At 46.0% G+C, this 26830-nt stretch overlaps 1 protein-coding gene across 2 annotated transcripts; it reads right to left on the minus strand.

Annotated features, from left to right (window-relative positions):
- Positions 1–607: 607 nt before the first annotated feature.
- LOC130112552 (syntaxin-10-like) lies at positions 608–26830 on the minus strand. 2 transcript variants are annotated; one of them, XR_008810243.1, is made up of 10 exons: positions 26769–26830; positions 26209–26284; positions 22999–23092; positions 21108–21202; positions 16177–16239; positions 15294–15395; positions 13041–13147; positions 10092–10186; positions 7358–7704; positions 608–1539 (listed from the first exon to the last, which is right to left on the minus strand). XR_008810243.1 is itself a non-coding variant. In XM_056279973.1 (9 exons), the coding sequence occupies exons 1-9, from the start codon at positions 26801–26803 to the stop codon at positions 7628–7630; spliced, it is 744 nt and encodes a 247-aa protein (XP_056135948.1). In that variant the 5' UTR covers positions 26804–26830; the 3' UTR covers positions 6737–7627. The 2 variants fall into 2 exon arrangements, 1 of the variants encoding a protein (XP_056135948.1); XM_056279973.1 differs by lacking the exon at positions 608–1539 and having other exon boundaries at positions 6737–7704.

A 26830-nucleotide genomic window follows, 5' to 3' on the forward strand; every position in this document is an offset into this window, starting at 1 on the left:
TATTTATTTATACTATGTTTATTTTTATTATTTTACTAACTTTTGATTAACAAATTGCTTTCTTTCCTTTTGGTCTGATTTTATGGTTTTATTATGATTTTTATTTCATTCTCTTACAATTATTTTTTGTCATTTTTAACAATTTTATCCTGTTCTGTGAAGCACTTTAACCTTTTTTAGAAAAGTGCCATATAAATAAGTTTATTATTACTGTGCAGAAGCTAAAGGTTGCACAAATTGGCCTACTACCACTACTACTTCTACTATTATTATTATTAATAATAATAATATATCTATAATTTAGATATTTCTGCTCCTTTACATCAAAATTATGTTGGTTCTACTCTGATAACGGTGTGAGCAAGTATCCATTTTAAAGATGCCTTTTTTCCCTTCTAAGGGTCTAAGGAAGGGACAAATCAACTTGACTTTTGTGAGAACCACCCTGACAATATGAGGCATTTAGTTATTTTCCCATTTTTAGAAATATCTTAAAAACACAGCCCGCTTTCCTCTCGGGCTGGTATTACATACCCCTCCCATTTAGCTGCCAAACTCCATTACATACCGCTACCTCAGAAATAAAAGAAGTCCATTGTATTAGTAAATGAGATGTATTAAAAGTGACATATGGATTTTCCCAGGAAGGTCCAACAACATTTTATAGTGCAGACTTTCAACCGCTTTACAAAAGGCATTGGAGTTCTTTACAGAAACTTAAACATCAACTGTCACCGAAAAACTACAGAAGTGCAATCCAGAGGTTTTCCTATAGGACTCATCTGGTGCAGAGCGAGGGACAATAATTAGACCCCATTGTACCTTTTAAATTCATGAGTATATTCGGTAAGAAAATATGCATTTGTCAGGTCTAAAAGCGTACTCAGTGTGAATGCACGGTTTTAGTGTGATAACAAGTGTAGGTTACAAAACAGATACTCGTGTCCAGTAGAGGGACGTCCATGTTCTGCATGTTCTTGTACTCTGAGCAGGATTACACAGGACCGAGTGATAAACAAATACTATACGAGTTACCATCAGCACTCTTTATGTGTGTTCTGACAGCAAGATATTTACACTGTTAGGTATGAAAAGGGCCCAAAGCAGCAAATGTTGAAAATGTACACCACAAAAATCGAGTTCGGAAAACCGTTGTTTTTGTCAGTCAGCCGAAAAAGTGGTCGACACGTCCCAAAATTCACCTGCTATTGTCAATACTGCACCAGACCACAAAACTGAAGAACAGAATAAATCTCCAACTGACGGTTGGTAACCTGCCAAAGTGGCGAGAAGAGTGGGTGAAATAAAAAATAGAGGCCAAAAAATTATTTTTTTTTAAATGACAGGGGTTGTGTTGAGAAATTGTGTTGATTTCCATTTCTGTTTACATTTACCGTGAAGGGACAGAGCTGAAGCCAAACCAAATACTGACGACTGGTAATGGAGTCACTTTGAGCAGTCATAGCAGTGGTTCTCCAACTGTCGGCCCAAACCGACCAGGGTTAGGTTTCCGACATGCACGACAGGAGTCCTGCTTCACTGCAAGCAAACAGACGACAACCACATCAGAGATTTGACCGGTGGAAAAACAAATTCATGTGCAGCCGGGTCGATGAAAGGAATGTTAGAACGAGCTTCTTACACACAGATGTTACTCCCAGAAGCCAACAGAGGAAGAAATTTGAAAAATCTGCAAACCGAGACGCAAAATCAAATATGCAGTTTGTCACGTGACACGGATGGTTCGAGGCAACCAGCTCATTTAGTTTGAGTAGTTTCAACCAGACCAGGACAAAAGACTTTTCAGACTAAGCTTTAAGATAAAAAAAACTAAACCTCCCTGGCCTACCAGGTGCTGGGATTTGCCGCGTTGGCCAATAGAGTGTCAGAAACTCATACTTTTGGCATCCGGGTATGTTTAGCAGTCTATTCCGTTGTCTAGCAACACAGGGATCGCCGGTTCGAATCCCTTTGTTACCTCCGGCTTGGTCGGGCGTCCCTACAGACACAATTGGCCGTGTCTGCCGGTGGGAAGCCGGATGTGGGTATGTGTCCTGGTTGCTGCACTAGCGCCTCCTCTGGTCAGTCGGGGCACCTGTTCGGGGGGGGGGACTCGGGGGAATAGCGCAATCCTCCCATGCGCTACGTCCCCCTGGCGAAACTCCCCACAGTCAGGTGAAAAGAAGCGGCTGGCGACTCCACATGTATCGGAGGAGACGTGGTAGTCTGCAGCCCTCCCCGGATTGGCAGAGGGGGTGGAGCAGCGACCGGGACGGCTCGGAAGAGTGGGGTAATTGGACGGGTACAATTGGGGAGAAAAAGGGGGGGGGGGGTTAAGAAAAAAAAGAAACTCATACTTTTCTTGAATATTATCTAAATTGTTTAGGCACATGAAACTCCACCCTCATGGCAACTCACATGTGTGGAAACTAACACCAAGAATTAGGCCTCATTGCAAAAGCTACTGACATCACACTGATTAGATGCCAGAAGTGATTGACGACTCCTGGTTTTAAACAGCTGTGCTCACTGTAACCTTCCCTAACCCTACCCCTCAAACAACTTCCAAACCAGAGCCGGTAAGGCAAAAGCAAAAATGTGAAACATGCACACAGAAACACACTTGATGGGCGTCACTCCAAAATTCTGCATCCATGCGCACAATTTAATAACTCAGAATGCATTACTTTCATTCTCGCACCTCTGCAAGAGTCCGTGGCATCGTTTTCAAATTGCAGAGCCACTATGCTGGAGTGAATGCCTTTGGAAAAAACTCAGTAAAAAACAATTAATCATCAATCAATCAAGTTGCCTTTTATGTGAATTAAAGCGATTTTCTTTGGCAGTGAAGGAGTGTCTACTGTGAACGCTCAACAAGACTGTTCCACTAAGGACACAACCATCGATCTCGTGGGCAGACCGGTTAGCTGTAATCTCATGGGCCACCCGCCATGTCCAAGGCTAACGGAGTGTCTAAAATATGACTTCTGGGGCGTCCGGGTGGTGTGGCGGTCTATTCTGTTGCCTACCAGCACAGGGATCCGGGTTCGAATCCCCATGTGACCTCCGGCTTGGTCGGGCGTCCCTACAGACACAATTGGTCGTGTCTGTGGGTGGGAAGCCGGATGTGGGTATGTGTCCTGGTCGCTGCACCAGTGCCTCCTCTGGGAAGGGGAACTGGGGAGAATAGCGTGATCCTCCCACGCGCTACGTCCCCCTGGCGAAACTCCTCACTGTCAGGTGAAAAGAAACGGCTGGCGACTCCACATGTATGGGAGGAGGCATGTGGTAGTCTGCAGCCCTCCCCGGATCAGCAGAGGGGGCGGAACAGCGACCGGGACGGCTCGGAAGAGTGGGGTAATTGGCCAAGTACAACTGGGGAGAAAAAAAAAGACTTAACTGCACGAAGTCAGCCTTAGCACAACACATTTACACAATTTATATATTTAATGTCTTTGTATGTACACAATATCCCTTTGCACCTCATTTAAAATAATTTTACTGTGACATAATAAGCACAATTAAAAGTAAAGGATAACTTCCACTAGAGGGGGCTGTGAACCCAGATCATTGGTGTTTGTTGAAATGGCCTACCCAGCAACCATCCCTGCTGCTGTACATGAGTAAAGCCTTACAATCAGACAAACAACCCATCAGCTCATCTCGCTCCCGACTGATCCGGGGTCCGTCAAGCCCCGCCTACAGCCGCGCTTCACAACTTGTAGACGAGCAGGCACGTAAAAGTTACATTTCAATCAGTTTGAGTCCAATAATAAACAAGGGTTGGGCGTTAACCGCTATATTCCCTGGCCACAACGGTCTTGTGCAACTTGCCAGAAACCCATTTTAAAAGCCAGGCTGGTTTTAAAGAGTAACAGCACCTCCAAATGTGCCAGAGTATCGGTCACCGGTACTTTCCCGGTGGCTAACGTTACAGTCTGACCTCTGTGATGTAGGCACGTTTCAACATACTGCACTTTTCACAAAAAAAGTATAAAAATACATCTAAGGCAACAACGACTTCCCTCCCGTAAGCTCCTTTCAAGGAGTCGGTTAAAAATACATCTCAATGGCAACCGTTTTACCGGGAGGGAGAGTTCACAGGGCTCCTGCTGGACTAACAGTTTCTGCTCGTCTGTCGTCGAGGGCCACTGAAACACGTTAAAGCTACAGTCCTGAAGATTTACATGTGATCAGATTTCCAGTTCGATGCTTTCTGTCACTGGTGTATTTAAGACGACGGCCAATCCATGAACACGCTAATCAAGAACGTTGCTCCTTTTTCATGGTTAATCTCTGGTGGGACTCCTCATGGAAAGAAGATACGGCACGCCATCAAGCTCCGCCTCGGCAAGAGCCATGGGGAGTCCCCAGAGGACCGTCTGTTGTATGTGTGCGAGCTGGAGAATCGCTAGACTAGTCTCGGCACTGGAAAACATCATGTAGAAAAACCCGCCGATGAAAAAACGGATCTCTCAAACATGTAAAATTCACAGATGCCATGAACTGCTGTTAAAAATGTCAGCACATGGGGGCGTCCGGGTAGCATAGCGGTGTATTCCGTTGCCTACCAACACGGGGATCGCCTGTTTGAATCCCCGTGTTATCTACAGACACAATTGGCGGTGTCTGTGGGTGGGAAGCCGGATGTAGGTATGTGTCCTTGTCGCTGCACTAGCGCCCTCTCAGGCCAGTCGGGGAACTGGGGGGAAATAGCACGATCCTCCCACACGCTACATCCCCCTGGTGAAACTCCTCACTGTCAGGTGAAAAGAAGCGGCTGGCGACTCCACATGTATCTGACGAGGCATGTGGTAGTCCCAGATCGGCAGAGGGGGTGGAGCAGCAACCGGGACGGCTCAGAGAGTGGGGTGACTGGCCAGGTACAATCAGGGAGAAAAGGTGGTGGTGGTGGTGGTGGTGGGGGTGTGTTAGCACAAGGTGTTTACATTAATTTGGCCTATAAATGTTTCTGATTTGTCTGCATTTCAAATGACATTGACACACATGTCAAGGGATGTTTCAAGAAACAGGTTGATGATATGAACCCACTAAGGGACAGACCACCAGTCACTGTTATGTGCATTATATACAGCCATGAAGCAAAGACCATAAAGGCCAGACTTAATGACTGAGGTGAATTTCTTGACAAGAAGGTCAACAATTAATTCGAAATATATCATCCATTCATTCATCTTCAGCCGCTTCCCCGGGGTCGGGTCACGGGGGCAGCAAGCTAAGCAGGGCATTCCATTATATATCATTATATCCATCCATCCATTATCCCAACCGCTTATCCTGCTCACAGGGTCGCGGGGATGCTGGAGCCTATCCCAGCAGTCATTGGGCGGCAGGCAGGGAGGCACCCTGGACAGGCCACAAGGCCATCACACAGGGTCAACACACACACACACACACACACACACACACACACACACACACACACACACACACACACACACACACACACACACACACTTTTGCTTTAGGTTGTCCGTCGTGTCCGATGACGACAATCCTGCCTCTGTCACTTGTGAGTCTTCTTATGGCTGTAAAGCCCAATCCGCCATCCACAATGTCTGCCGCAGACAGAACAGGTGAGAGCACTGACTGGGGGTGTAGGTGTGGTACTGGCTTCATGTCTCTTCAGACGTCTTCTGGTCCGTCGATCACCGCGGTCCTTCTCGAGGTTTTGCACCCCTTGTTGACAGAGCTGCCGCCAGATGGAGCGTTGGGCGGCGGCGTCTTCCAGCTGGCTCGGGTTCAGGCCGCACTTCTTTATGATGGTCTTCAGCTGGTCTTTGTACCGTTTTTCTGGCCCCCTGCCAAGCGGCGGCCAAGATGTAGCTGGCCATACAGCACTTTACGCGGTAAGCGCTCCTTTGGCATCCTGATGACGTGGCCGAGCCATCGAAGTTGGTGCCGGGTGACGGTGGCCTCCATGCTGATGCAGTTGGTCTTGCGGAGTATTTCAGTATGGGGCACTCGGTCACGCCAGGTTATCCTCAGGATGCATTGTAGGCATCTGATGTGGAAGGCCTCAAGCATCCTGAGGTGGTGGCTGTACAGGGTCCACGCCTCACAGCTGTAGAGGAGAGTCGTGATGACGACTGCCAAGTAGACAGATATTTTGGTGTGGAGGTTGAGGTCTTTGTTTTGAAAGACCCTTCTTCTAAGTCTGCCAAAAGAGGACGACGCTTGTTTAATCCGGTTTTGCATCTCCCTGTCGATGCTGCAGTCGTCAGAGAGGAAGCTGCCCAGGTATTTGAAGGATTCCACTGTTGCAAGTGGTTTGTCGGAGATGTTGAAGGTTGGTGAATGAGATGGAGGAGTAGATGCCCACTGGCATACTACTTCAGTCTTTGCCACATTTATAGAGAGCCCCAGCCTACCATACGCCCTTGCAGCAGCTGCAAGGGTAGCTTGTAGTGCCTCGGATGTGTGGGCCACAACTGCACAGTCAACACACACACACACACACACACCTAGGGACAATTTAGTACGGCCGATTCACCTGACCTACATGTGTTTGGACTGTGGGAGGAAACCCACGCAGACACGGGGAGAACATGCAAACTCCACACAGAGGACGACCCGGGACGACCCTCAAGGTTGGACTACCCCGGGGCTCGAACCCAGGACCTTCTTGCTGTGAGGCGACTGCACTATCCACTGCATCATTGTGCTCAATTATATATCATATATTGATATATAATTGATATAAACATATCAATTTTGTGGTATTTATTTTTCAATTATTGTGAATACGGCATATAGTGTTCGTTATTAGTTACTATTATTATTAGTCAGATCATTATTATATCGTCTTCATTATTGCAGCAAAATGTGAAGAAGGAAGGAAGGTAGTGTTGACTTTGCAGAAGCAAAGCTGTTCCGTCTAAGAAGCCCAGTAAGTCTGTGAAGCCCGTTCCCAACAGATACTACATCCATAACTATGTAGTTTTTTCTCCATTCGCCGGTGGGTAGGATGCTGTCACAACACCATTGCAGTCGCCATGGTGACAGTTTATCCTCAAGTTAGACCTCTGGGACTAAAAGTAAATCAAACACCAGTGCGAGTACCAGCATAACCATGCATGATGTGTCAGTAAATTAAACACAAGTAGGATCTTCAGGAATGTAGCTTGAAGTTCAAAAACGCATGAGCTTACTTGCCAATCAGGGAAATTACCTTCTGGTCTTTAAATCTGAATAACTTTGCATGTGCATTTTGTGCATTTCTTTGTACGTGTGTGACTCTTACTAGACCGCAGTGTTATGCCTTTTTCGTAACCTATCAATGAAAACCGTTATCCCCAACAGGAAAAAGAAATGCATCAAAATGAAATAAGCCAACCGTAACACGGTTCATCCTTCCTGTTCACGTGGATGAAGACGAGAGTACCAAACAGCAGTATCAGTAAAGCATGGAGGAGGAGTTTCTCCCCGCGTGTCTCTGAGTTCGCTTCTCTTCAGGGGAGGAAGGTATTGGAGGGAGAGAGGGAGGGAGGAGAGGTTTCGTCTCTCCGTTTGTTCATCCGTCCATCCATCCATCTGACCACGGGTCCAGCTGTTCTCCCTGCCGTCCAGGGAGGCATGGGTGCACGTGGAGTAGAGGCAGGAGGTATCAGAGAGTAAAGATGAGGATGAGCACCACGATCATGATGGCTACCAGCACGCCGATGGCACACCACTGTCTCCGACCTGCAGGACAGCAGACCAATGTAAGATCACGGACACAACGTGCATGCCTCTCTGAGTTTATAGTAAAGTGCAACTCAACTTATCAGTGTCTGTCTGTGCATGGCTGGAACCATGTGTCTGTATGTGTGCATGTGTATGTGATGAGGGTGTGTAGTGAGGGGGTAAATTATACATAGAAAAATCTCTATATCCCTATTCTATTAAAATCATTGGTGGCATATGGTCATTACTGGGTTAAGAGTATTTCACAAGGGTCCTTAAAGGATCTCTACTACTACTACTACTACTACTTTCGGCTGATCCCGTTAAGGGTCGCCACAGCGGATCGTCTGTTTCCATCTCTTCCTGTCCTCTGCATCGTCCTCTGTCACACCAGCCACCTGCATGTCCTCCCTCACCACATCCATAAACTTCCTCTTCGGCCTTCCTCTTCTCCTCTTCCCTGGCAGCTCCATATTCAGCATCCTTCTCCCAATATACCCAACATCTCGCCTCCACACATGTCCAAGCCATCTCAATCTTGCCTCTCTTGCTTTGTCTCCAAACAGTCCAACCTGAGCTGTCCCTCTAATATACTAGTTCCTAATCCTGTCCTTCTTCATCCCTCCCAATGAAAATCTTAGCATCTTCATCTCTGCCACCTCCACCTCCTGTCTTTTCATCAGTGCCCGTCTCCGAACCGTATAACATAGCTGGTCTCACAACCATCTTGTAAACCTTCCCTTTAACTCTTGCTGGTACCCTTCTGTCACACATCACTCCTGACACTCTTCTCCACCCACTCCATCCTGCCTGCACTCTCTTCTTCACCTCTCTTCTGCACTCCCCATTACTTTGGACAGTTGACCCCAAATATTTAAACTCATACGCCTTCGTCACCTCTACTCCTTGCATCCTCACACCCTTCCACTGTCCTCCCTCTCATTCATACATATGTATACACAATATGTATCGACAAGGGTCCTTAAAGGATAATTATGGGTTGTTTTTTTTTTTACAACCTGGACCTTATTTTCATAGTTTTAGCCATCTTGCATATCAGTTATTATCTTCACTTGCTTCAACAGTTACTTCCCCTTTCTCGGGGAAAGGTTGCCCACACCGAGACCTGGCCATCACCATTGACAACACCGTGGTGACGCCAACTCGGACTGTGAGGAATCTGGGTGTGATCCTGGACGACCAACTGTCGTTTGCTGCAAGCGTTGCATCGGTTTCTCGCTCCTGCAGATTTCTCCTCTATAACATCAGGAGGATTCGCCCATTCCTCACCAACGAGATGGCACAGGTGCTGATCCAGGCTCTGGTCATCTCCCGGCTGGACTACGGCAACGCCCTCCTTGCCGGCGCCATCAGACCTCTGGCGCTTGTTCAAAAAGCTAAAGCTCGTCTGGTGTTCAACCGCCCTAAGTTCTCCCACACAACTCCCCTTCTCATGTCCCTACACTGGCTCCCAGTAGCTGCTCGCATCCAGTTTAAGAATCTGGTGCTAGCCTACAGGGCAATGAAAGGAACAGCTCCTTCCTATCTCCACGCCATGGACAAGCCCTACACCCCTGTCCGACCACTTCGCTCTGCTGCCTCGGGACGCCTGGTTGCCCCGTCGCTCAGAGGCCCTTGCTGCCGATCGACCCGGTCACAGCTCTTTTCTGTCCTGGCCCCAAAGTGGTGGAATGAACTCCCCACTGATGTCAGGACAGCGGAGTCGCTGCCCATCTTTCAGCGTAGGTTGAAAACTCCCCTCTTTAACAACTACTACCCTGTTACTTGTTCTTAGCAATTATTGTATTCACTCATTTAAAAAAAGAAAAAATCTTTCTTGCACTTTTACTTTAGCACCGGTTTTGCTCTTAGATGCTTGTTTAGATGCACTTATGACCTCTGATGACTAGCAGTTCTCTTGATTTCCTACGTTAAATGCACTTTTTGTAAGTCGCTTTGGATAAAAGCGTCGGCTAAATGACTGTAATGTAATGTAATGTAACGGAAACAAAGCATTTGGATGGCAACAAAGCACCATCTGTAACAATCACCTAGTCACAACACACCTTAAGACTGTACATCTGTGTCTATCGGTTATCCTGTAGCCAAAATCTTCAAAATTAAGTATGTAAGTAAAACATCATACTGATAAGTACGATGGCAAAAACTAAGAAAACAGGACTCACATTGTAAAAATACGGAATTTTCCTTCAAACCCGTTGAATTCAAAAAGCTAAATCCCTACCAGGAAGGGCAGCACAATCCCTCCTGCAGCCTTTCACCTGCTAAACCTCCTCCTTACTCCACCGGCCAGAAGCTTCAGTAACGGTGTGTGTACATGAGGAGAGCTAGCTAGCAATGTGAGGTAGTTAGTAATGTTTACGTGCAAACGTGTAAGAACTTACTGCTGGTCATGTGAGAGACCTTCTCCAGTTTCTTCAGAACAGAGTCCATTCGGGTTGAGGTCTGCTCCATCTCATCTCCAAACTCCCCCAAGATTCTGAGATACGAAGAAACCACAAATGATACATCGTGTCACAGCTTCTGTGCTACTGCTTGATGCTGCTGTACAAAGCATTGTACAGAACATTTGTAACTCACACTACGTGTACTGTGTATACATAATAATAACCTCACTACTTCCACTTTCCCTCCGACACGTTACACTTTACTCACACAGACTGTTTGCACACTTTTATTTGTATAGTAACTGCACACTGTACATAGACATTTATCGGGAAATACCTTCTGTATACTCCCCCAGATTTTTTTTGGGGGGGGGGATTTCCCCCCCTTTTTCTCCCCAATTGTATCTAGCCAATTACCCCCCTCTTCCGAGCCGTCTCCCAGTGGCTGCTCCACCCCCTCTGTCGATCCCGGGAGGGTTGCAGACTACCACATGCCTCCTCCCATACATGTGACGTCGCCAGCCGCTTCTTTTCACCTGACAGTGAGGAGTTTCGCCAGGGGGACGTAGTGCGTGGGAGGATCACACTATTCCCCCCAGTTCCCCCTCCCCCCCCGAACAGGAGCCCCGACCGACCAGAGGAGGCACTAGTGCAGCGACCAGGACACATACCCACATCCGCTTCCCACCTGCAGACGCGTCCAGTTGTGTTTGTAGGGACACCCGGCCAAGGCCGGAGGTAACACGGGGATTCGAACCGGTGAGCCCTGTGTTGGTAGGCAATGGAATAGACCGCCATGCCACCTGGACGTTCAACTGATTTTTTAAAATTTTACTGTATTTTATTTTATTGATCTTCTTTTGTTGCGGTTTTTGGAGTCTGCCAAAAATATTATTTCCCTGCTCATTGTACTTGTACATTAAGTATTATTTCCCTGCTCATTGTACTTGTACATTAAGTATTATTTCCCTGCTCATTGTACTTGTACTTGTACATTAAGTATTAGTTCCTTGTACATTAAGTATTTGACAAATAAAGTTTGAATCTTGAGAACAGAGTATTGGTGGCCCCGTGGGGATGGGCACCCCCATTCCTGGCAACGGTAGTACCATGCTTTACCCACTGAGGTACACAGACGGTAGAACCCCAAGCCATTTAACTGATGGTGCCATGATCTACTCCTACACCAAATCTTGTGGAATTTGAAACAAAAATAAATATTAATACATCACACAGACATGTGGAAATGGGGAAAAAAGGAAAACCAACTGCCCTTAACAAGCAAAGGCTTCATTTTGTTTATGAATAAAAATGTTAATGACAGTCAAAGATATTATAATTTGAATGGGAATGAAGATCATACCACTATTTCCTTTTTACCCCCTACCCCCCCCCAAGCTCTGTATATCAGTCTGTCAGAGACTGCTAGGAGTCTGTTTACACCTGGCATCAACATGCGTATTGGGTGATCCGGTCACAAGTGGTTAATGTACCCAATGCGTCCTCGATGTATCTTGAGGTCTGATCACTCAGGCCACATTCAGAGGTGGTCTTTCACGAGTTTGTCCACGTCGCTTTTTTCTTTTTCTTTTTTTTTTGAAGCCACTTTATTTTGTCATTGTATGTATTCTTACAACAAATTGGTCTTCTACATTTAACTCATCCTACTGTACAGCACCCGGGGACCAACTCCACTTCTTCTTTCCATTGTCTTGGTCAGGGGCATAGACAGGAGTATTACTACAGTACTACAGTCTACTACCACTACTACTACTACTACTACTATTACTTTTGGCTGCTCCCGTTAGGGGTCGCCACTACAGTAGTACTAAAGTAACGCTCGACAATTCTGATTTCACAAAGTGTGGCAGTCATAAATCTTAGTGTTGCTTGATCCCAGCCTTTCTTTTGTGACGCACGTCAAAGAAAATCACCAAGACTGCCTCATTTCACTGACATAACATTACTACAGTTCAGTCTTTCCTGTCCATGGCTAACGCAGAGGCTCTATTACTACCACTACTACTACTAACACCAGTTCTACTACTACTACTACTACTACTACTATTACTACCACTACTACTACTACTATTTTTGGCTGCTCCCAATAGGGGTCGCCACAGCGGATCATCAATTTCCATTTCTTCCTGTCCTCTGCATCTTCCTCTTTCACACCAGCCACCTGCATGTCCTCCCTCACCACATCCATAAACCTCCTCTTTGGCCTTCCTCTTCTCCTCTTCCCTGGCAGCTCCATATTCAGCATCCTTCTCCCAATATACCCAGCATCTCTCCTCCACACATGTCCAAGCTATCTCAATCTTGTCTCTCTTGCTTCGCCTCCAAACCATCCAACCTGAGCTGTCCCTCTAATCATAGGCGGAAATCCTGGGAAAAATATGACATACCCCCATCCCCAATATTTCACCCCTGGTTACAGCACTACTTTTGGTGTCCCCCTCAGGAATTGCGCTTGAGAAAATTTCATGTAATTGTCCTCTCCAAAGTTGATATCAGATTTTCGCCCCTGCCTCTAATATACTATACCCTCTAATAATATCATTTTAAATAATTAGGAATTAAAAATTAAGCGAATCTAAGTAAATTCTTGGATTCATTACATTTATTGTATTTTTGCTTTTGTCAATAGAGAGATCTATCTATATAGAAAAGAAAGAAAAGGATCTGCTGCTGTTTTGGTGCCAGGTACCACAGGACACAACAGGTCTTGTGGAGTCCATGCCTCGACAGGTCAGAGCTGTTTTGGTGGCACGAGGGGGACCTACACTACATCGGGCGGTTGGTTTTAATGTCTTGGCTGATGGGTGTATGACCGTATGTATGATCATCTTTGTTTTCTCTGCACTGCGGTGTTTATGCGTGGGATGTGCGACGATGACACGAGGTTGACTGTACTTATGGTTGTTTGCATTGAAGCATACTCACACAGCCTGTTCATCAAGCTCGTCCCCGATGCGTCCAGACATGTCCTTAAGCACTCTGATACTGCCCGACACCAGCTCCAGCTGCTCATCCTGCTCCTGCACAATCAGCTGCACACACACACACACTCTCTTAATGCACCCTTATTAACTCCATCATCTCTGACACATTTACTGACTTGTCGTAAAACAGGATCTATTTTTCTCCCATTGCTTCCACTTTCAGTCTTGTTAAACTGCGTTTGCTCTGTCTGTCTACTGTGGTGACCTTACTGACTGATTTTATAGCGTTTGAAAAACACTTGGAAGAATTGCTTCAAAAAGTTCTTGATAAATACATTTTCAGTTATTACTGTGCTAACGTTATCAGTTACACTTTATTTTAGGGGCTTGGAAATTACCTAGTAATAAGGTGGTAATTATGACATCATTTCTTAGAAATAAGGTTGAAATTATCTTGTAATTTGGGTTAGGGTTAGGTGTACAATTACATGTAAAAACTACCACATTATTACTCAGAAATTACAAGGTAATTTCAACCTTATTTCTAAGAAATTACGTGATAATTACCACGTTATTACTAGGAAATTATTAAGTAATTTATTACTAGGAAATTACAAGGTAATTTCCCACCCCCTAAAATAAAGTGTTGCCACGTTATCAAAATCAAATAGCTTTAAATAAATCAAGGTATGCCCTATGTTTCCTAAAACTGATCACGCTATTCCCCTCTGTTCCGTCCTCCCCTCCAAACAGCCACCCTGACCGACCAGAGGAGGCACTAGTGCAGCGACCAGGACACATACCCACATGCGGCTTCTCACCTGCAGACACGGCCAACTGTGTCTGCAGGGATGCCCGAACAAGCCGGAGGTAACATGGGGATTCGAACTGGCGATCCCCGTGTTGGTAGGCAATGGAATACACTGCCATGCCACCCGGACACCTGGAGTTTATTGTTTTAAATGTATAAGATCTTGTCAAAAACTAGATGATATTACCACAACACCTCCAAGAACCACACCGCATCAAACTCATAATAATACCCCAAAACTTATACTTGCAAGCGTCCGGGTGGCGTAGCGGTCTATTCCGCTGCCTACCAACACAGGGACGACGGTTTGAATCTCCGTGTTACCACCGGCTTGGTCGGGCGTCCCTACAGACACAGTTCGCCATGTCTGCGGGTTGGAAGCCAGATGTGGGTATGTGCCCTGGTCGCTGCACTAGCGCCTCCTCTAATCGGTCGGGGTGCCTGTTTGGGGGGGGGGGGAATAGTTTGATCCTCCCACGCGCTACGTCCCCCTGGTGAAACTCTTCACTGTCAGGTGAAAAAGAAGCGGCTGGTGACGCCACGTGTATCGGAAGAGGCATGTGGTAGTCTGCAGCCCTCCCCGGATCGGCAGAGGGGGGTGGAGCAGCGACCGGGACGGCTCGGAAAAGTGGGGTAATTGGCCAGATACAATCAGGGAGAAAAAGGAGCGGGGGGGTGGGGGGGGGATGTATACTTGCATCCAAGTTTAATACTCATCTTTATCAACAGCGAGAGAGCCAATTAATCTAAATCAGACACCTTTTTTAAATGAGCCTGCTGAGCGTGTCCCTCTAGAATGCATAATTTCATTTTATTACTATTTTATTACTATTTGTCCTGTGCTCCCTAGTAGACATCCCCATCAAGTTTTTACAATTTACCATTTCATTTCGCAGATGCTTTTATCCAAAGCGACGTAGAGCTGAGAGGTGGTTGGCTTGTAGAGCATTAGGAGTCTCAGCCACTGACTCTTTACTGGAGACTCAGCCCTTAAGGGGGTTCGAAACCCCGACCTCAAGCAGGAAGGCCGGTGTTCTTACCTACTGAGCTATCCAGCCGATTTTAGTTGACGCTGCGCTTTTACACTGTCACCTGTGATGGAGCAAATTACTTCATTGTGGTTGTGTTTAGATGAGACGTAAAACCAAGTGAACGGATGCCATATAAACGCCACAACCGGAAAATATTAACTTATCCTGGCTCGGTCCGACAGAAACCTTCTACTGTTTCCCTTACAAATACGCACGTTTGTATCCAATAAGGATTTGACTGAGGCAACAGTGTTACCATGTAAGATCATCCTGGTAATGGAGTAGCAGGTTACATTGGAAACATTGTTGGGTTTCTTTGTAATTTTCTATTCTCCACTCTCAAGGGAAGTCATGCCCAAGCACATTTAATTCAATTCTGTTTCATAATGATGTCACAGCTCTTCTTTGTTACCTGTTGTTGCTCCTGTTGCTCCTGTATGTATCGGGTGTTGGTGGACACCAAGTGAGGCTCCAGTCCTGTAGACCTGTCCTGGCCTGAGGGCGCCTGGAGAGCCTGGATACACACAAGACACAAGGTTTAGTAAGCGTGTGTTCGAGAGCGTCCGCCATCACCAACACCCATTCAAGGGTAGGACTGGATGGGCTTTTCAAGTCCTGCAAAAACAAACTGCAGAAGCTTGCGGCGGTTCTCTGCCAGAGGAAAAGGTGTGTTGGACTGTTAAAAGAAGATTGCTGGGAGGGGGGGGGGTGCAAAGATATGCCTGCTGCAAAAATGAAACGACTGAAAATGAAAATGGATGAAAACAGCACTGCAAACTAATTTGTTTGTATTTGCTGAGGCTTTTGTGTTGTTTGATTTGCAAGGAAATAGACACAACTACAACTGAAAGGGGCGGGGGGGCGGTCATCATATGCTGGAAAACCCAGTGTGCCGCAGGTTTGACCAGCCTGCGCAAACTGTGTAAGGTGAAACCAGCAAAGTGCTTCTATTGCTCTTCATTAATTTCAACTTTTATTGTTTATTTATTTATTTCTGTCCACTTCCAGTGCAAAAGAGGACTAATGGGAAAAATGTGCTACGACTCAGCTCCCGTTATGAAACACTTACCACCCTGTTTTGATGAAAGCTTAAAACAACAATAGCCAAATATACCTGTCCAAAAGACACACTATAATTCAGATCAGGTCTTACCTCAGTTTGGTCAAGAGTTCTTTTGGAGTTCCACTTTCCCCGTGTTTTTTACGTTAGGTTAGTGTTTGAACAGGCGAGTGGGTAATTGGAAGTGTGAACTGCACATAAGCGTTTAGGGGTACGCGTGTGTGCGTCCACAAACCTGTTTGTTCTTCTTCTCAGCCTGGGCCACAGCTGAGGGGCTGGACAACTGCTCCTTCATCTCCTACACATGGGCACACACACACACACACAGAACCGTTTACCTTCGTGGCAGAGAGAAAACATTACACATTTTTGCAACACAAGTTCAGGCGCTGGGCTCCAATGTTAGATTCAGGTGACTCAAGTCTGAGGTCTAATTTAAAAGAACTAGATTTTCTTAATGGAGTTATACTGCAGACATAATGAGGCAATCGCTGAGCACTAGAGGTCAAATGACTCAACAGTCACTGAGTAATCATTGACTGCGCCGAGAAAGAAAATAGCTCTTAAAACTAGTACTTCTTTACTCTCATATCCGACTGTACACTCATTAATATACACTGATGAGCCAAGGCATGACCACTCAAAGGCGAACCGAATAATGGTGATCATCTCCAAACAAGGGCACATGTCAGGGTCTGGGTAGTTTAGATGGTAAGTGAACACTAGTAGTAAATGTGCTGGCTGCAGGAGGAATGGGCAGGAGTAAAGACCTGAATGACTTTGTTACGGGCCAAATTGTTATGGCCAGATGACTGGGTCAGAGCATCTCTGAAACAGCAAGGCTTGTGGGATCGGTGAGTACTGACCATGGTCTGAGGAGGGCCAAACCATAAACTGGTGACAGGCTGAAGGGCGCCCAAGGCTCATCGATGTGCAAGGGCAACGAAGGCTAATCCCGTGTGGTCCAAACTGACAGAAGCTCTACTGTGGCACAAGTCACAGAAAATTTTAATGATGGTTACGAAAGGAATGCGTCACAACACAGTGCATCGTACCCTGCTGTGTATGGGGCTGCATAGCCGCAGACCGGTCAAGAGTGTCCATGATGATCCCTATCCACTGTCAAAAGCATCTACAATGGGCACATGAGCATCAGAACAGGACCCTGGAGAAGTGGATGAAGGTCGCCTGGTCCGATGAGTCCTGTTTTCTGTTAGATCATGTGGATGGCTGTGTACGTGTGCACCGTTTACTTGGAGAACCAGGATGCACTGTGGGAAGACGACAAGCCGGTGGAGGGAGTGTGATGCTCTCGGCAATGTTCTGCTGGGAAACGCTGGGTCCGGCCATTCACATGCCACATGCCACCTAGCTAAACATCACTGCAGACCAGGTACACCCCTTTGGCACAGTGGCCCAGTAGTTGGCACTGTTGCCTCACAGCAAGAAGGTCCTGGGTTCAAACCCTAGGCCTTCCCAAGTCCTTTCTGTGTGGAGTTTGCATGTTCTCCTCTTGTCTGCGTGGGTTTCCTCCAGGTACTCCAGTTTCCTCCAGGTACTCCAGTTTCCTCCCACCATCAGAGACATGTATGTTAGGGTTAATACTCCTGTCTGTGCCCAAGACCAATAGGAAAGAAGAACTGGAGTTGGTCCCCAGACGCTGCAGTGCAGCTGCCCACTGCTCCTAGCTATACAGCTAGGATGGGTTAAACATAGAGGAAGTATTTATCCACTGGGATTAATAAAGTATATCTTAATCTTAATGGCAATGGTATTCCCTGATGGCAGTGGCCTCTTTCAGCAGGATAATGTTCCCTGCCACACTGCACACATTGTTCGGGAATGGTTTGAGGAAGATGAGGAAGTGTTCAAGTTGTTGCTCTGGTCTCCAAATTTTCCAAATCTCAATCCGATTGAGCATCTGTGGGATGTGCTGGACCGACAAGTCTGATCAACGGCGGCTCCACCTCGCAACTTACAGGACTTGAAGAATCTGCTGCTAATGTTTTGGTGCCGATACCACAAGACACCTTCAGAGGTCTTGTAGAGTCCATGCCTCGGCAGGTCGGCGCTGTTTTGGCGGCACACAGAGTACCAACAGCATATCAGGCAGGTGGTCATAATGTTTTGGCTCATCAGTGTATGCCCTCATTCTGGCAAGCCTTGAGAGACCTAGACTGTCTTCCAATGCAAGTAATACACTTTAGGCGAGCCCTTTGCTGACAAAACTATGGACAACAGTGAGTAAACAAGCTCCTCACAAGAGCAGGAGGGTAATGGAATAATGCAAGTCATAGCTGAAATTGCCTGGCGACGTAAAAGTGGAGTGAAGCCATGGTTACTGTTCCTATTTGGTAACAAAGGATTACAGACTACTAATCGAGAGACCAGGTCAATCAAGTTGCTGACGCTGCCAGTAAGTATGTCTAAAATAGCAGTGTGTAATATAAAAATAGGACGACGGCAAACTACCTTACTAATACCCTATACATGAAGCTGACAAAATACTTAGTATCGATGTATCATTAATTGACCGTTACAAATTATTTATGAAAAGTAATTTAAATACTTGAAATATTTGCAATATCTTCAAATATTTGAAATATTTGAAATTTGGGGCAGCAGGTTGAAGGTAGCAGATGCAAACAGGCTCAATAAACTGATCCGCAAGGCCGGTGACATTGTGGGGGTGGAACTGGATTCTCTGGCAGCGGTTTCTAAGAGGAGGACGTTGTTGAAATTATGTGCCATCAAGGACAATGTCTCCCGCCCACTCCATGACGTGCTGGTTGGGCACAGGAGTACTTTTAGTAATAGACTCCTTCTGCCGAAAAGCACCACAGAGCGCCACAGGAGGTCATTCCTGCCTGCGGCCATCAAACTTTACAACTCCTCCCTCAGACTCAGACTGTCAGACACTCGCAGTTAATGGTCACTGGACCGGCCCTGTCGGGTTTTGTTTGTGCTGCCTGTTTTGTGCTGCGGTAGTGCAGTATAGATAGGGTGTTATGTGCACCATGGTTGTTGATATATTTTGTTCTCATTTCTCTTTCTTATTTTATCTTTTATTTCTATTTGTTTCTGTTTTTCTTGTTCCTATGTGTTTCTATTTTCCTATCTTGTATCTTGTTAGATTTTAGTTATTAGAGCGTGGGTGTCTGTAATAGAACCCAAATTCCCCTCAGGGACGAATAAAGTATTCCGACTCTGATTCTGATGATCCAATTATCGGGGCATCACATTGCTCAGCCTCTCTGGGAAAGTCTAGGGTGCTGGAAAGGAGGCTCCAACTGATTGTCAAACTCCGGATCCAGGAGGAACAATGCAGATTCCATCCCGGACGTGGAACAATGGACCAAGTCTTGACCCTTGTGGAAGTGCTGAGGGAGGCGATAGTGGAGTAGTGGTGTCCTGAACAGAAAACGAAGTCACATTCCCTCTGTGTGCGCTATAAGCTGAGCTTCTCTGTTCTTTGTTTTGGAAGCCGGTCCAGCCACGTGTGCACGTTAGTGCATGTGAGGTAGCTAGCGTTAGCAGGATAGCTAGCAAGCTAATGGCTACGTTACATGGATTTAGGTCACTCAGCAAATCAAAGAAATAACTCCTTACAAAGCCGAATACATTACTAATGTTAATAAAATAACGCTACACTGTAAAAATCAATATTCTAACCGAATTGAACGACATAATAGCCAAGAACATGAAGGGGGGGGGGACACGAAGGGGGGGTTGTTTTGGTTTGGTTTGAGATGCTAGTGCTGAATACAGCACCTTTAACATCTATGGGGAGGCCTTCAGATTCTAGCTTTAACTACATGAGGACACCTTCCTGTTGCGTGAATTGTCTCCTCTCCCCATCATCTAAGACAACATTTGGTGATTTTCGCAGGTTGTCTGTGAATCACCGTATTTTCAGCTTCAGTTTAGTTTCGTGATTGGAGAACATGAAAACAAAGCAAAAATCATCAGCAACCATTTCAGGTGAGCTACAGAATAGGTGTGTAAGGATCCATCGATCTGGACTGATGTATTAGACGATCCAATGTCATCGATATAAAGTGAAAACATTGATCCATATCATATAATAAGACACACCTAGGACGTGTATAAAGCTCAATATCTCTACACCACTGAGCACACAGACGGAACCTCGTAAATCCAAGGGCATGAAGCATAGATGTGCATTTATGTTCATAATTGAAAGGTCATTAAGGTTCTTTAAGTTAACGGATAAAAAACATTTGCATTTAAACATGAGAAATGTGGCACTTTATAGTGAACAACAAGGAGGTCTAGTTTTATTCTTCTTATTAAAAAGAATAGATTTTTTTGGTTCAAATGTCTGGAAGAGCTCAGTAATAAAATTGTCAAATCGTGTTTTTTTTTTTTTTTAGGATCCCCCCCCCCCCCTTTCTCCTCAATTGTATGCAGCCAATTACCCCCTCTGCCGAGCCGGGGAGGGCTGCAGACTACCAAATGCCTCCTCCGATACATGTGGAGTCACCAGCTGCTTCTCTTCACCTGACAGTGAAGAGTTTCACCAGGGGGACGTAGCGCGTGGGAGGATCACGCTTATTCCCCCCAGTTCCCCCTCCTCCCTGAACAGCCACCCCGACCGACCAGAGGAGGCGCTAATGCAGCGACCAGGACACATACCCACAACCGGCTTCCCACCCGCAGACACTGCCAATTGTGTCTGCAGGGACGCCCAAACAAGGTGGCGGTAACACGGGGATTCGAACTGCCGATCCCCGTGTTGGTAGGCAACGGGATAGACCGCCATGCCACCCGGACGCCCATCAAATTGTATTTTAGTTGCTTTTTGTGAGTTGATAAAAATGTAGCTGATTGTGTTAAATCGGCATATAATATCGTCCCATATCAATCGCAGTTGAATTGAATGGAAATCGTATCATGGCAGACTTTGATATCAGCAAATATTGTATCGTTTTCCAAACAATTGATAGAATATTGTAGCGTGATGAAACTAGTGATTTACACCTCTATCACAGAGACATCTCACCTCGCAACGACAAAATAAAAAACCACACAAAGAGCAAATAACAATGTCACAGACATCAAAACAAAACTGCATTGGGTAACAGAGTAGACGTAACATAAGAACAAACAACAAGCACAACAACTGCCCACACTAGTGGTCCCTACCTGCACGGCAAGCCGGGTCCTTTCCACAAAGTCTCTCCGTTCCTGCAGCTCATTCTCCCCGAGGCGGAACTTCCCCGGGTTGGACTCCACAATACCTGCCCAAGTCAAGGACTCAACATGTTCTCACACGACTACACACTACTACAACCACGTCTAACAACCTTCCCTGTACAACAGCGCAAGTACCACCAACACTACTCATCCACCCATTCATCTATCTCATATTGCTGTTAAGGTGGCTGGGGTGGTGCAGCAGACTAATACGCTGGAGTCGTGAATACTGAGGTTCATGGTTCAAATGCCGGTGCTGCCTCTGCTCAGCTGGGGGTCTTATAGGTAACTCGCAGTAAGTCGCTTATGATAAAAGTGGCTGATAAATGTCATATTTTAAGTGAGTAAAAACAGCTTACACACAAGCTGTGTTGCAGTTAGGGCTGTCATGATCATGACATTTTAGTTGACGATTAATTGTTGTACAAATAATCACAATTTTTTTTTTTTTGGCTTTTCGTCCCTTTTTCTCCCCAACTGTACTTGGCCAATTACCCTACTTTCTGAGCCGTCCCAGTCGCTGCTCCACCCCCTCTGCCGATTGCCAAGATGGAGCTGTGGCAGTGGTCGTCTTTCCAATTTCGGCGAATTGGGTGGGGTGGTGGAGCTGTAGATGGTTTTTTAAATTTGTGGTGTTAGCGCTTTTGACCACCACCTTTTTGCCGCAAATCCGACAAATGGCCTCCTCCAAGTTATCGGGCTCTCCGTTTTCATTTGGCTTAAAACCAAAATGTGGGTCCGCAGTGGTGTAGTGGTCTAAGCATCGGCTTTGTGTCGATGTAGTTGCCCACTGGGGACCAGGGTTTGCGCCCCGGTCTCGTCAGATCTGACTATGGCTGGACTCGATGAAGCAGCAATAATTGGCAGCGCTGTCTTCGGGAGGGGGGCGGAGTCGGCTTGTGTTTGTCACATTAATGCGTCTCTGTGTGTCGGAAAAAGCAGTGGTTCGGCCTGGATTCGCCTTGTCACGAAAGTGGCGAGGCGTCTCCTTCGAGACTACCGGCCGGAGAGATGCAGTTGGCGAACGTATGCAGTACAAGGGTGGGTGTTTGAACTAAAATAGGGATTGATTGGCCATTAAATTGGGAGAAAAAGGGAAAAATCTGAAATTTAAAAAAAAAACAAAGTGCCCACAGTGGTGCTGTGGTGTTCGGCTTTGCGACTACATCCATGATGTTGTCAACAGACGCTCGTCGCAATGCAGTCGTTGAATATTATAGAATATTATCAAATAAGCATCTCAAGATAAGCAGTTTGTTGGCGCTAATTCACCACTTGTGTGCCAGGGGCGCAACAAGAGGACGTCATTAAACGAGCGCCAGTCAAACAACAAACAGTGGAAAACGACGTGGAAATACTGATGGAAATATGATATTTATGTTAAGTTTCATCCAGCTGTTTTTATACAAATGAACGGAAACGATTCTAACGATCATGCAAAATGATCGTGGTCAGGTCAACTAATCGCGGTCAGGCGATTATGTAATAACTGTGACAGCCCTACTTGTAGTAAATGATTTTACGAGTTCATAACAGTTTTGCCATCCAAGGCAATTCAATGGCTGCAGATGGTGCAGACCTGCTGACCACAAGCTTTCCCTGCATGACTTTTTCAGGGTGTTGTATTCACTGCAAAATGGTGTCTGTAACTGTGGCACTCACATTTTCTAACCTGCTGGGTAAACTTCAAATATCACATTTTGAAAGAAACCAAAAAAAAAAAAAAGACTGACGTGTTGTATTTTATATAAATTATTGTTGGCCCTGTGGAGAAAGACTGTAGAGGGGAAGGGGAACAAGAGGGAGAGAGATAGGAGGGCTTCTTCAAAATAAAGAATACTGATGGTCTCGCTGAGGTCCTCCAGGTCCCAGTCTATGGCCCGTAGACAGTTTCTCAGCTCGTTGGTGTTCCAGTCCAACTCATCCCGGCTCACCTTGGGACCACAGGACAACAGTAGTTTACTGGACATGTTTATATGCAGATTAGTCTGTTCATTTACTGATAGAGGTATCACTCCGAATTCATGCCTTCATCTGTTGTCTTTATCGGGGTGAGATTAAGCTTGTAGTAAACGTAACACAATTAAAACACCTCGATATTTGCTGTCTTTTGGTTTATTAGCACAAAGTATACCCCTGAGTCAAGTTACTTTGGGCTTTCAGAAACTGCTCATGTGAAAAGTCAACAGACAGAAAAACAGATACAATACAAACACAACACAACACAGCTAAATTTTGGAAAGGAGAGAAAACTTTTAGAAAGGTAACGCTCATATCATTGTGTTCTCCAGTACCATATAAGGAATGATAAAAAAAAAGCGAAGAGATTTATCTGAGACGCCTTCTTGAGGACCTTCAAATAGAACTAACATACTGTAGGCTGTTTACTCATAAAAATCCATGGAAACCCTGGTAGAATGATTTCAAACCATGTAAACACTTTTGTTTGGGGGGGGGGGGGGTTTCACCCTTTTTTCTCCCCTAATTGTATCTGGCCAATTAACCCATTCTTCCGAGCCGTCCCGGTTGCTGCTTCACCCCATCTGCCGATCCGGGGAGGGCTGCAGACTACCACATGCCTCCTCCAATACATGTGGAGTCCCCAGCCGCTTCTTTTCACCTGACAGTGAGGAGTTTCACCAGGGGGACGTAGCGCGTGGGAGGATCGCGCTATCCCCCCCAGTCCCCCCCCGAACAGGCACCCCAACCGACCAGAGGAGGCGCTAGTGCAGCGACCAGGACACATGCCCACATCTGGCTTCCCACACGCAGACACGGCCAATTGTGTGTGTAGGGACGCCCGACCAAGCCGGAGGTAACACAGGGATTCAAACCCCTGATTTCCGTGTTGGTAGGCAACGGAATAGACCGCTACGCCACCCAGACGCGAAACCATGGAAACACTTTGATGGAAATACTGCCTGTAACTGGTAAGTCTACATTTAACCTACTCACTGTCTTGTTAGTTTATAAAATGCACATTTGTTTAGCCTGCAACAGCTATGAGCATCACACTGGAGATGCCCACTTAGCAAACACCCACACCAAGTTCCTACACAACTTCTGGCCCTTGTTAAATAACAAAAGAGATAATTCCATCACATACACTGTATTCGTTAGCAACTGATTTAGACTGACAGAGTTTCAACGGCAATGTGTACTATTAACAGAGGATTTGGGAATGGTTGCAATAACAGCATCGTGTCGTCATCTTACAATGCTGTGACTGCAATCATTCCCAAATCCTGTGACTAGTACACAGGGCCATGGAAACTCTGGTTACTGCGCAGGGCAATTTGCATATGCAACCGATCGTTTTCAGTCGTTATACCACTGTATTGTTCATAAGGGTGGAGATACCTGCAGTCAGTTGAGACTGAGGAGGTCACTTAGATGAGTGATGAAACGTTTCTCTCTCATTAAACGTTGTGTCCAGAGGACTTCATTCAACTTTCTTTGAACCTCTTTAACATTCAAACCAGTGTTCCTCCCTATCAAGGATGTTCTAATCCTCATCATTGCTGCCATTTTACAATGCTGTGATTGCAGCTACTCCCCAATCCTCTGTGAATAGTACATGTGACCATTGTAACGGCAATTAATGGTCACAACTATATGGATATGAAACCAGGGTTTGATCACCGGTTTTGGTCATTATGCAACTGTGCTATTAGTATGGTAGGGGATACCTGAAGTCAGCAGAGAACTGATGAAATCACTTAGATGAGTGATGAAACGTTTTCTCACCTAACTTGGTGTCCAGATGAACTGCATCAACTTTTCTAGGATTTTTACACCTTGATTATTCAGCAGGTATCAAGACATCTTGAGATTAAACTAGATACTGTCTTGGATTTTGGTTATCAAGATAAAGCCCATCTTAAACCTTTTTTTCTGCCCTTAAAGGCTGCATTACAGTAAAGTGATATTTATAAACTGAATAGACTTTTAGCTGGGGGAAATGACCATTGCATGCTCTACCTGCTTGGTCATCATATCCACATTACTAATGATTCGTTTTCAAAAAAGTTTTGTGTGTAAATAACTTATTAATGCACCTATCGTTAGCCCGAAAAATATAATCATATTACAGATATTGGCTTATTAAGTCAAAAATATTTGTGACATTCCATTTTGTCAACATTACCCAGGCCGAGGAATTACCATTGTTAAACTACTAAGTTAGCACAATGGGATAAGATGTTTAGTCTTACTGCGGCACTAGAATTTTGTTGTTGTTGTTGAAAGGACAGGTGTAAGGATTGTATTCTGTTGCGCCATGAGATGAGACAGCACTGTAAACCTGACTAAAGCTTGTAAAGCGTCCAACGATGGAACCGGGTTCAAGGTATCCAAAATAAAATCGGCAATTAAAATGGTAACATTACTGATACGCACGAAGGGAAAACTAACAAAATAGCAGTAGGATGTGATATACGGGAGGGTGAGTGCGAGTGTGTGTGTGTGTGTGTGTGTGGAGGGGGGGGGGTCCTGTGTGATGGTCTGGCGGCTTGTCCAGGGTGTCTCCCCACCTGCCGCCCAAAGACTGCTGGGATAGGCTCCGGCATCCCCGCGACCCTGAGAGCAGGATAAGCGGTTCAGATAATGGATGGATGGATGGATGGATGGATGGATGGATGGACAGGATCTCAAGGCGCAACCACGGTGAGGAGTGTGTCCGTTGTGGGAACCTCAGCATTGCGTCTCTGCTCTTTGCAGATGATGCGGTTTCGTTGCCTTCATCAGAGCGCGACCTCCAGCGCGCACTGGGGCAGTTTGCAGCTGAGTGTGAAATAGCTGGGCTGAGAGTCGGCACCTCCAAGTCTGAGGCCCTGGTTCTCTACCGGAAAATGGCGGATTGCTCCCTCCGGGTTGGGGGCGAGTTGTTGACTCAAGTGAAGGAGTTCAAGTATCTCGGGGTGTTGTTCAAGTGTGTGTGTGTGTGTGTGTGTGTGTGTGTGTGTGTGTGTGTGTGTGTGTGTGTTGTTGTTGTTGTTGCTCCTCACCGTGTGTGTGTGTGTGTGTGTGTGTTGTTGTTGTTGTTGCTCACCTGTGTCCCCTCTTGCAACAGTTCCTCCCATCGATCAAACAACCCCCTTGCACGGGACAAAGCCTTCTGGACCTCCCTACACACACGGACAGAAACGCACACTGACGTTCACAGTAAATTAGCAGCACCGACATTCAAAGACGTTGGCGGCGGCCGAGGTGTCTTGTCAGCGTGGCGCAGCGCCACCAAAACAAATCCGTGAGTTCGTTTTGACACCTTTACCAAACTTCGCCACGCAAACTGCCCGACGGTTTACCCGGCCAGCAAGGGCAAGCCATACGCAGCAACGCCACCATTACCAACGGTCCTCTCTTTAGTGCGAAGCAACAGCCCGATGAACTCAAAGCACCCCCGACCCAAATCCCATCATGTGGGTTAGTTAGCTAGCCGATTGTATTGCCATGCTAACACGAATTAGCACAACAAGCCAGACGTCGCCTCAGCGTTTTTAGGACCGTATAATAAAGTTCCCTCCCCGGTCAATATGTTAGCATGCGGGTCTCTACGGCCATAAGAGACCTGGGGGGGAGCGCTGTGCCCGTACTTCGACACCTCCTTACCCTTTAACGACGAAAAACGGGTCTTCGAGCGACATCTTGATTCCTTCGCCACCTGACTTGAC

Source organism: Lampris incognitus, chromosome 5 (assembly GCF_029633865.1).
Source record: "Lampris incognitus isolate fLamInc1 chromosome 5, fLamInc1.hap2, whole genome shotgun sequence".
Lineage (NCBI taxonomy): Eukaryota > Metazoa > Chordata > Actinopteri > Lampriformes > Lampridae > Lampris > Lampris incognitus.